The 11,674-nt window shown below is 52.6% G+C and overlaps 1 protein-coding gene across 2 annotated transcripts in view; it reads right to left on the bottom strand.

Annotated features, from left to right (window-relative positions):
* Positions 1 to 10,747, bottom strand: part of Brpf3 (bromodomain and PHD finger containing 3) — a 30,827-nt gene extending 20,080 nt beyond the window's left edge. For both annotated transcript variants that reach the window (XM_028767926.1, XM_028767927.1), the window contains exons 1-5: positions 9,241 to 10,747; positions 6,255 to 6,411; positions 3,049 to 3,180; positions 689 to 817; positions 91 to 403 (exon numbers count right to left, since the gene is read on the bottom strand). In XM_028767926.1, the coding sequence (XP_028623759.1) occupies positions 91 to 403; positions 689 to 817; positions 3,049 to 3,180; positions 6,255 to 6,411; positions 9,241 to 10,685 (2,176 nt within the window). In that variant the 5' untranslated portion in view covers positions 10,686 to 10,747. The remainder of the gene's footprint in view (positions 1 to 90; positions 404 to 688; positions 818 to 3,048; positions 3,181 to 6,254; positions 6,412 to 9,240) is intronic.
* Positions 10,748 to 11,674: the final 927 nt, after the last annotated feature.

The following is an 11,674-nucleotide window of genomic DNA, read 5'->3' as shown; positions in this document are numbered from 1 at the left end:
CTCCAAGGCCCACCCTGATCCTGGGCTGTCTGGGCCCTGTCCTTGTGCCTCTCTTCCTAGTCCTTCTCCCTACCCATCCAAACTCCTCACCATCCTCCCAGGAGAATCGGTAAAAGTCTTCCAATTTGGGTGACTCGGGCAAGTGGGTGCCCCTCTCAGGATCATAGCCGATGCTCTCTGCCTGCCGCCGGGCGTGCCGCAGGATGGCCCCTCCCAGGTCCCGCAGGCGGACAGCTGCTCGGTGGAAAATTGTGTCTTTAGCATTATACTTCATGCAGTTGGTAACTATAAGGTTAAAGTCCTCCTCAAACTCCTCCAAGGTGTGGTACAGGTGAGATTCCAGCTTCCGCCTCATAGTAGAAAAATCCATTGGCTTGGATATGAATTCCAGGTAATCTGGAACCTAAACATATAAAACCTGTACAATTACAACAACTATTTATGAGCCACACGGGCGCACCCTTCACTGCCACTCTTGGCCTCCCAACTCTCAGCTGCGGCCATGTCGAGCTCACCGCGAGCCTCAGGCCTGGTCCACCCAGACCTCCTACAGACCCCTCACCCTGAGGAAGTCCACTAGCCAGACAGCACTCCACCCTCAGTTCTGGATGGCCTGCGGCCCGACCCTTCCTCACTCTGCTCAGAGGCCATTTCCAGGGCACACTTGCTGCCTAGGGGGGCAACTTGCCTCACTGAGGTTGACAGGCTCGGCGAAGATGTGTGCAGGGTCCTTCTCCTGCAGCAGGTCGAGCGTCGTCCTCAGCAGAACCGTGAACGGCATCAGCTCCAGCTCCATGGCAGCCTGCTGCACTCTGACCTGTCATGAACGCAGGAGTGAGCAGAGCACCACCACAGAGGCACTGGCCTGTCCAGACCTGCGCGGCAGTCATGTGTAACAAATCTCCACGAGGGGTGGAGGCGGCCACCCCACCCGAGGCTCACGCAGACAGTGTCGTTCACGTGTCAGGGTCACAATTCGCAGTGTGAGGGCGAAGGGGTGCTGGCATCGTGTGGCTTCGCCCTCAGAAGAGATCAGGAGGCTGGCCGTGGGCTCTCACAGGAGTGACAGCGGTTAAGGCAGACTCCCCGCTCCCTCCCTCGCTCATCTGCTTTCCCATCAAGGCACATCTCAGGATGGCTCCCTCTCACCGGCCTGCCACCATACCCTTACTTCTGGTCTCCAGACTTGGGAGCCAAGCCAGCTTTCCTTCGCATATGGCCCAGTCTGTGGGCCAGACTATCCTGGCGGCAGTGAATAGACTGGAACAGCTACTTTACAAATGTTTTCTGTGCATCAAGAACCGGACCAGAACTCACACAAGTAATAATATCAATTATCGACTGTAGTGACTAACACTAGTGAAGATCCACGCTAGGTCTCAAGTAACGGCCTAAGCACTCTTTAAAGACTTAGCCTTAGTTATGTGTAAATGTGTGTCTGGGGGCAGATGTGTGGGGCCAGTCTAAGTGTCTCCTGTAACACCGAGTGAGTATCAAGCTCGGTACAGATGGACATTTCACACAGAGGAAGTGGAGTCACACGAGACTGGCTCCAGGTCACAGAGCTAACGGGGCAGTTAGCAGGGGGCTCCAGTCAGCTTCCACAGGACTCCTGACCATTAAGCCACACTGCTCTTCTCCATGATATTATCAGTTTAAGACACAGCAACTGAAGCAGAGATTATGCCCCCACTTTAGAATCTGGTCCATGGAGTTTGGTGACATGATTGAGTTTGCAGAGTTATCTATTTGGGAAAAAACCTGAGAAGCATTGGAGGCCAGGCCTTAGTCCAAGCGCACTGAAGAAACGGAACGTGAGCATGTGTGTCTCAGGAGCTCTGAGAACTCACTGAGAGCACGTGTGGGCCCAGGGTGACTGGGGAGTCCAGGCTCAGCATAGCCACGGTGCTACTCTGTCCAATATTACCTTACAGGGTGCCACACCGTGAGTGAGGCAGACAAGCTCCTGCTCTCGGCCATGGCAACCTAAACCACAGCGAGGGCCTCCTCCTCCTCTCCGCTGTATGAACCCGAGGCAGACACTAGGCTATAGGACCAAGCCTGGATACAAATTACAGTTTGACCTGGGAGGGTCTCGAGATGCCCTGTCTGCCCACTCACGCAGTAAGGGCCGCCCAGGACACGCAGTGGAGCTGGAGCTGTGGGGCTAGCAGAGAGGGGCGTGTGGTTACTGAACTGCATGACAGAAGGAGGAGAATTTTAACCCACACCTCGAAAGCATTCGAGTAGCAGCTGCTATTCTTGGACTAGAGAGAGCAGTTTGGGTTTGTCATCCGTTCACTTAATACTGTTTGCTCTGTGCCGTGTGCAGAGCACTCGTGCAGACACTCCAGCGGGCAGAGGACCTGTGCAACCCTTCACCGCAGCAGCAGCTGCCCCTCTCTAGCCTGACTCTGTGCCAGGAGGTATTCTCAACTCGGACAAACATGAACTCATCTAGCGTTGTGATGTCAGCTCTCTATACTAAAGATGAGAAATCAGAGGTCTACAGAGATTAAAGTTTGTTTAACGTTAGGAAACAGCCAGGCTTTAGAGCCTGCCCCGCAACAGCGCACACCATGCTCCTGAACCACGTGCCAGACCCCCGACCTTCTCAGTCCCTGTGCTGGGGAACTTGGAATGTTCTTGAACTGAGGCTGGAAATTTTAAACGGACTCTAAGTCCACAAATGCTTAAGGCCCAGTGAGAACCTCGGGTTTTCATCTGGCCGTGTCTCCAGAGACACGGAGACAGAATGTCTCCAGAGGCTTTTCAAAACATTCCGGTTAGTATCCCTCCAGAAACTTCTAGACCAGAGAAACTCCAGTCAAGAGCTCAGGTGTGCGGAACTAAGCACGGGCCCCAGCCCAAATGAGTTGAACCAGGAAACACAGATGCCTCCAGCAGCCCTCCACCAAGGGGGCAGAAGAGAGTCCACAGTGCTCAGCACAAGACGGGCAGAGAATGCTGGCCCCAGAGAAGTGCCCCAGCATCCTCCGATGCCAGAGAGCAGGGGCCCTGGGCGGCCCTGGCCGGCGCTCTGCTCACCTGCTCTCGCTTCAGCTTCTCCCGTTTTCGGATGAGCTCGATCAGCAGCCGTGCTCGCTCCAGGTCGTGGCGGAGTTTCTGCCAGTATTTCAGCTCTTCCTTCACCGCACTTGTCTTCTCATCCTGCTCCCGCTGAGCAAGGCAAGAACAAGGGGGCTGTGGGCTCCTCCCTTCCCACAGACGCTGCTTCAGCCTCCAAGGGCTTCAGCAATTGGGGCTCCCACCTCCCGCCAGCCCCAAGGTTGCGGAAGGCCCTTTCCCCAAGCACCACCCAGGGCCTTTGCCCCAGACTTCCTGGTGCTAGGGCGCTTCTTCAGCGCTGTACAAGAACAAACTGAAGAGTAACTTCCCTGCTTCCCCAGCCCCAGGGATACCACTGGCCGGATATGGTCCTCAGAGCTGGAAAGCACTTCTGAAGAAACCCAGTAAGACTAAGGGGTTGAAGGAATCTTACCCTAGAGATTTGCCTTGACTAAAAATAGTGAAGTTCTTACTAGTAGATGGTGGTTTAAAATACTTTGGTCAGAGATGGCTCAGTGGTTAAAGAGTGTTGACTGCTCTCCCACAGGTCCTGAGTTCAATTCCCAGCACCCACATGGTGGCTCACAACCATCTGTAATGGGATCCGATGATCTCTTCTGGTGTGTCTGAAGACAGTGACACTGTACTCATATACATAACAAATAAATCTTTAAAAAAAAAGATCCTGCCTCCGCCTCCCAAATGCTGGGATTAAAGGCGTGTGCCACCACTGCCTGGCAAAATCTTTAAAAAAAAAAAAAAGTGAATCCTGTCCTAGAAGAGGACAATAATCCTGTTGCTGAGGGAAGGCGGAAGCTCAGCAATTGCAACACAGGAATGTGACAGCTTCAAGAAACCAAAGCCTGGGTCATAAATGGGATAAAGAACACTGAGAGAACTCTCCTCCAGCCTCTGAGGTACCTGCTCTCGGGACATACCCTCCCCACACATACACAACACACACACAAATTTAAACACACACACACACACTGGTTGTTTGAGACTGAGTTTCTCTGTGTAACAGCTCTGGGTGTCCTGGAACTGAGATCCACTTGCCTCTGCCTCCCAAGTCCTGGAGTTAACCAGGCAACAACCAACAGTCTCTGCACAACTACACAGACAAGTGAAGCTGCAGCGAGTGCTCTCATTAAAGGATGAGAAAGCAGAGGAACACTGGGTGAGGTGCCTGAAGACAGAGCTCAGATCCCCAGGAAAAAGTGCTGGGGACGATCACTGCAGCTTGCCGGCCAGCCAGTCTAGCCGATCGCTGAGTTCAAAGTTCAGTCACAGAGTCCGGAAGACACCTAGTATGGACATGTCATCACACACACAAGATGCATGTACAGTGCACACGCACACGCACACACACGAAGAAATCAAAAGGTTGTAAAGGTGCATAGAAACCTGTGGACACAGAGATCCATGATGTCAGTGTGGGACAAGGGTCAAGGTGACAATCTGAGGGAAGGACTTGCTAAGGGCTGCAGAGACTTCAAGGAAGCAGAGGTTCAAGAGAGGCTCAGACAGAGCGGCCTGTGACTCAGGCTCAGACAGAGCGAGCAAACAGGATGCTCAAGGCATAGGTCATGTGAACTTTGTGCTTCTCTGCAGCAGCGGGGGAGGACCCGAAGGCAGACGGGATGGAGCAGGTGAGGAGGATTAACGGATGGTGTGGGCCATGGGAAGGGACCAACTAGGAGCAGAAAACACTAAGCATGCAGTGTGCCACAGCCTGCCACAGTCTGCAGACTACGGGTTAAACCGTCAACTGCATATTTACTATGAAACGCTTAAGGGCAAAGGGCACCTTTTCTTATTTTACACAATTGGGCCACTCTGCTCTCACCCAGCCACCTCTTATATGACATCTGGAGGGCTCTGTCTATATGACCGTGACACTGGCCTGCTGTTCACTCTGTCCTGGAGTTTACCCTTGAGTCAAGCCTTGTAACAATAATTTTTTTAACAAAAATATCTCTTGGCCTCAAAGAGATTACTTCTGGCAAACTCTACAGTCCAGTTAATAATATGCTTTGAGATCATTAAGACTATGTATTCAACCTGCTGTCCTACTGTGTACTCAGCCTGTTTATGTTTAACCTGCCTTTAAGAGAAAAAGCAATCAACCTTACTGGACTTGGATTTCCTACGCAATCAACTTTTACAACCCAGGCATAGTGTTCATCTTGTTCTTTCCAAATGTCTTCGACACAGTCGTGTATGTGTGTCTCTGTGTTTGTCTGTGTCTGTGACAATCATTTGCTGAAAGTAGTCAACAGGTTACAAGTGACCTTAAATATCCACTATGGTAGAAAATTTATGAATTTTAAAAACTGCATGTGGTTTGTTAGGCTTGTTAAGGTCTATTTGCAGTATTGGGTGTTTCTAGGTCAGGGTACAATGACTTCTTCCTCATAAAACTGTCAAATTTTTCTGTAAGGAATCCCTCATTTGGGCTGGAGAGAAGGCAGAAGACTTAAGAATGGCTGCTCTTACAGAGGAACAGGGTTCAGTTCCCAACAACTACATGGTAGTTAACAACCATTTATAATTTCAGACTCTCTTCTGGTCTCTGTGAGCAACAGACGCCTACATGGTACACAGACATTCATGCAGGTCAAATACTCATACACACAAAATAAATCTCAAACAACCAGACTCTCTCGTTCAGTCCCCGTCCCATTCTGTGCTGTTCAATTAATACAGAGGAAAATCCTGTTAGGAACAGGCAGGGCAGACATCAGACACAGGCATAACTGATAGGCACGACAGACAAAACACACACACACACACACACACACACACACACACACACACACACACACCAGGCAACAGATAGACTACGGATAGGCCAGACAGATGGAAGACACAGGGAGGGAAGTAAAGAACTGAAGTTTGGCCAAATGAATTCAAGAGGAAATGGCTTTGTTTTCATTCCTTAAAGGCACACAGATGAAGTTTAGTGTTCTCTGACACTATCTGCAGTGCATGAACCATGCAAAGCATCTTCCTTCAGAAGGGGCCCCTGCCAGGTAAACTGTTCTAGACAGATCACTTGGGGTGATCTGCTATTGATAAAGGCTCCCTGGGAGTCTGGAGGAGGAGGAGGAGCACCATCCCAGCTCCACCACCTTCTCATTTCCTCTCAGCTTCCTCCACAAGCTGTCAGCGGTCGCCGTGCCTACCTGCTCAGCGTTTCTCTGGGACTGTAGGTGGGAGTGCAGGCGCCTGATGAGGGGGACGCCGTTCCGAGCCTGCCGCTTCAGCAGCCAGTAGTTGTGGAGCCGCTGCATGAACTGGTTTTTCCTCTGAAAGGAGAGACCACTACAGATCTTGTTCAACCTTGGGTAGAGGCACAGGGGAGTGAGAGACAGGTCAGTAGAAGCTCAGGCTACACCCAGCTGTACATCCCACTCAGATCGCAGCTCATCTCGGAACCTTACAGAGGAAAACAGAATGAAGTGACCCAATGCCTCGCCGCAGGGGAGGGCTGAGGAAAGACAGCAGTTAGGCAGCTCAGACTGGGCAGCCATGTCTCTCCTGCTTCTCCACCCTGCCCTGCAGAACTGATCTTCTGAAGCAAACCTCGCACAGCCCTGTTGCCTGCCGTTGAGATGCTTCCAGTCCAGGTGCTGAGAAACAGGCCCGTGCTCCTGAACCCACAGCCTCCTCTTGATAACAGCACAAAGACAGCAAGCTTTGAGTACGCCGTGTGCTACGTCGCCAGACCTTGCCTTCTGCGGCTGAGGGTCTCACCAGACCCTGAGGTGGCCCACAGCCAAGCTCAAAGAAAATATGACAGGTAACTGCTTTCTGTCCCCAAATGTAACCCCTCAGAGTAATCTGACCTCTGAGGGGTTGTGTGTGTGAATGCATGCTCGTGAGAGATGGGGTCTCACTATACTACCCAGGCTAGCCTGGTACTTACGATCCTCCTGCCTCAACCTCCTGAGTAACTGGGAATATAGGGATATATAACACCATAGCCAGCTGACCTCTGATTTTTCATTTAAAAACTCTTAGCATCCTAAAAATGCCTAAATTTTGAATCAAAGGGAAAAAAAGAGAAAACAACAACAAAAATCTAAACATAGATAAACAGAGAGAGTAGAAGCTCGCTCTAACCAGCAAATCGAGGGCCTAAGAGCTGGGTTGTAACGAGTGACAGCTGTGGGGCTGGAGAGGAAAGGATCTAACGACCACCTTCACGGAGAGCAGCACGGGAGAGCAGCACCGTCCTCTCCCCACAGGCTGAGAAGACGGTGGCCCCACGTGGGAACTGACCCCATGACCTCTTCACTACCACGGTCCACACCCAAGGTAAGCAAGGCCCCAGCGCCCCTCCGCTTTCCTCTGCTTTATCTCTTTGCCCCACTCCACGGGAGGAGAGCTAACCGTAGCTAATCGAGATGAAACTTAAGAAAGATGGGGTGGGTAGGGCGGGCACTGCCACTCCGTGCCTTCAGTCTCCAGTCAGACGTTCTTGCCCCAAAGCCAAGCTTACCTAGGACTCTCCCCACCAGCACCCATGCCAAGCACACCTGCCCACTTGCAGGCCAGCCCCCTCCCTCTGCCTCCTGGCCACGGTGGGGTCAGCAGCGTCTGTGCGGGCGGGGTGGGGGTAAGACACAGCAGCAGCAGTCACCATTTATTGAGCGCTCACTACCTGCCAGGTACTGTGCTAAGGATCTGACTCGGATTTCTCTCAACTCCATCTGGTGAGTTTGCTCACAAACCCAGGCTTAGAGCAATTAATTAGGCAGCTTACCAAAGGTCACACAAGTATTCCGTGGTGTGTTTCTTCTTAGCCAGCAAATCTGACCCCTGGGAAAGGCGGCTATGACAGACAACCAAAAGCTAGCTGCAAGGCACAGCCACCCTACAAATGGGGACTAAGCACTGACCCAGTTACCTCAAGAAGGAGGTAGCCAGGACCAGCTCTGTCTTGAAGACACAGAGTTGCTGAAGTTCTCGAAATAAGAGCCTCCCTGTCCTGATCTTGTTCCGGTTCCTTCCCAGTGTGGCAGGTCTGGTCGCCTGTTCCCCTCAGAGTGCCAATTCCCTACCCCCTGCCAGATGCTCCTTTATCCATCACCCTCCACTCAGACAGCCTCGCACGTACAGCCCAGAACCTGCCCCTTCCCACCTTAGAACAGGATATGGCATGTACTAAGTGCTCAATAAATACCTCGTTGAATGAACAAAGGAGAGAACAACTTTACCTCCCGTGGCTGTGGTTTCTTCATCTGGGAATGTAGGAGAAGGTGCAAGGACTACATTAGATGGATAGTCTTCAAGATTCCCTCCTCCTCTATCTGAGGCTGTACACTTGTCTGCCTTTCCTTTTCTTTTTCTGGACATGGGCTCACCGTGCAGCCCTCCCTGGCCTAGAACTCATGATATATACCAGGCTGGACTTGAACTTCCGGAAATCCACCTGACTCTGCCTCCCAAGGGCTAGGGTTAAAGGTGTGTACCACCACATCCAGTTAGCACTGTATACATTTTAAAGGAATCGGCCTTGAGGTGGGCTCTGCTGGAAAATCTTCCCTGCTAAGCCCCCAACCCGCCAGCACCCCCAGCTACTGAACTGACAGTCGAATACAGGTACAGTGCTCCCTCTGAGGACTCTGAGGGAGACTTGGATATAAAGCTCCACTTTCCCCAAACCCTACAGCTTCTCAGGAGGAGGACCGCCCCACCCACATACGTCCCTCATAAATAACAAGTTCGAGGTCTTTCCCAGATCAGAGATTTTTAGAAGCTCCCCACTTGGAATGGAGTTTTGGGGAGCCTGTGTGAGAGCCCTTGGGGTTGTCACAGAGATGGGGCAGTGTAAGGTCACAGCCTGCACATACGCAGACCAGAGACGATAACCATCTAGGGAGAGTTAACAGCGGGGGATTATTTTGTCCACAAGGCCATTTAGTGCCACTGGGAAAACTGCCACTCTAGTTACACTGTCTCCGGTGTTATCAGGCAACTTAATTGATGTCACTCTGAACCAAAGGAAACACATTGCTCTGAGGGCAGGGACAAGACCACAAGACAGGCCCAGGCTGCATTTGGGAACACAGAGGAGACCAGGTATCCATCAGATGTATTTAGGGAAGGCCTGGGTTACTGTGAAGAACAAACCAAGGGTCCCACAGGAGATCTCAGGAGGCTCACCTGTAAGAGGGTATCTGTGGGACAGTGACCATGGGGACAGTGATGGGGGGTGTCTCTCGGCCAGCTTCCTCCGGCTCCTTCTTGATCTTCTGCTTTAAACTCATCTTACTCTTCTTGGACACCCCCTTGAGGGGGCTGCCCGCCCCACAGTGGCCTTCCTGGCCCTCCTCTTCTGCTTCTTCCTGCTCCTCCTCCCCGCCACCGTCTTTCGGCCCGTCCTCATCCCCGACTTCACTGAGGCTCCGTGGGGAGTCGCCCTTCCTCCTGGCGGTGGCGACGCTTGGGGAGTGGGCCTCACAGTAGGCGGTCTTGCGCACGGTAAAGATGGTGCCGTTGAGGCTGGTTTCTCTCATGGGCTCGATCTTCATGAAGAGCCCGGCCCGCTGCGCGCACGTCACGTGGAAGGCGGTGTAGCAGTTCACCTTGTGGCACTGGATGGCGGCGCCCAGCCCTTTCTGCTTGCAGATGTAGCAGGTTAGCTTCCAGCGGGCGGGCGGGATGTTGTCGATGCCCTCGATTGGCTCCAGGAACACGGTGTTGGCGAAGCAGACTTCGGGGATCCAGATGGCGCAAACGACGTGGGCCCAGTGGCCGTCACTGGTCTGTTTGAAGGCCCCGCCTTTATTGGGGCACAGGACGCAATCCACGGGCCGAGAGGGAGACTGCAGGCAGCAGCGACACAGCCACTGGCCCTCTGGGATGTAGGGCACACCGTAGCACTCCTGGTGCACGGCGAGGTTGCAGATGTCGCAGAACAGGATGACGTTGCTGTTGTGGCACTCGTCGTCCAGGCACACGCAGCAGAAGGCGTCTTCGTCGATCAGAGACTGCTGGGCCCCGCTGCTGCGGCTCTCCAGGTAGGATTCCTTCTCCAGCCGGTCCACCAGCAGCTCGAAGGTGTCCGCCGACACCACGCCGTGCCCGTCCGCTCGGCGCTTCTCGTTCACCATGTCTAGCCAGGCCATGTCCTCCTCGTCCATGTCATACTCCACCTCTGCATCCAGGTCTTCCGGAGGCTTCTCGATGTAGCGGTAGTAAGCGGCAGGCAACGGGGGCGCTTCCGGCTGGCTGCCTGTATCCACCACGCGAAAGCTGGGCTGGGGGAGGTGGAAGGGGGTACCGGAGGCATGCTTGGAACACGACTCCTTCTTCTTGCCCTTCGAGGAGGCTTTCTTGGACTTGGCAGGGAACTGGGGCTGCTCACTGTTCTCCTTGTTGCTGTTGCATTCGGTGATGTCCTGAGCGGTCAGCTCATCTTCGGTGATGATCTTCAGCGGGTCATAGATGCTGATGCGATGTAGGCGGCCGTCGATGTCCACCTCGACGATCCTCTGGGCTTGGGCGTAGGTCAGGGTCTCCCGCGTGGGTGAGCACTTAAGGCTGTATGGGGACGGGGATCTCCGACCCTCGGCATTCTGCCGTGACTTTCGGCGAGGCTTCCTCATGGCAACCGGAAACCACGGAGACGAGCCTAAGGAGAGAAGGCCGCGGGAGTGTGAGCTGGATATCCGTTGCCATATGCGTTCATTCACCCTTCCATCCACTGAAATGGACATCAGAAGATCTGTTTCCTGTCTAAACAGTAGCCCTCTAACCTTCCTAACACTGCCACCCTTTAATGCACTTCCTCATGATGCGGTGACCCCAACCAGTTATTTTCATTACTACTTCAATTATTATGAATCATAATGCAAGCCGGGCGGTGGTGGCGCAGGCCTTTAATCCCAGCACTTGGGAGGCAGAGGCAGACGGATTTCTGAGTTCGAGGCCAGCCTGGTCTACAGAGTGAGTTCCAGGACAGCCAGGGCTACACAGAGAAACCATGGGGGTGGGGGGGAGGCAAAATCCTTTACCATATCCAGCAATGGACTGTTTATCCTATTTTTATTTTATTTTTTAGTAACACCGTCTTCTAAGCTCGTAATTTACCCATTTACTAGGTTTATTTCTCCCTACTTCTAGCAGAATGTGAGCTTGGCGGGGGAAGGAGCTGCCTATCTCAGTGGCTGGGAAGTGTCTGAACAGCTACCTAGAGAAGCGAGCGCTCGGCAGTGCCAGGTGACTCACCTACACACTTCTGTGTTTGCATGTGTGGGGTGTATACATGCGTGTGTCTGCATGTGCACCTGCCCGCTCACATACGGAAGCCAGAGACTCAAGTCAGGTATCTTCTTCAGATGAGCCATCTCATGTTTTCTGAGATGAAATCTCTCCCTGAGTCTGGAGTTTGGGGCTTCGTTTTCATTGGCTAGTCAATGAACACCTGAGAGCCTCTGTCCCTGAACTGTTGTAGAACTTAAGTTCGTTTTGGGGTTTCTACTCTGCCTTTGATCATTTAGTTTTGGGATAAAAGACACACAACTTTAATATTTGCAATAAGCCTTAATCAGCCTAGTGCTGGTCAAATATCTACCCTCTATGTTGTAAAAATCTA

This window comes from Grammomys surdaster, unplaced genomic scaffold, assembly GCF_004785775.1.
Source record: "Grammomys surdaster isolate TR1022 unplaced genomic scaffold, NIH_TR_1.0 183, whole genome shotgun sequence".
In the NCBI taxonomy this organism is placed as follows: domain Eukaryota; kingdom Metazoa; phylum Chordata; class Mammalia; order Rodentia; family Muridae; genus Grammomys; species Grammomys surdaster.
The sequence above is the reverse complement of the archived record's forward strand: the minus strand, read 5'-3'. Positions and strand labels throughout refer to the sequence as shown.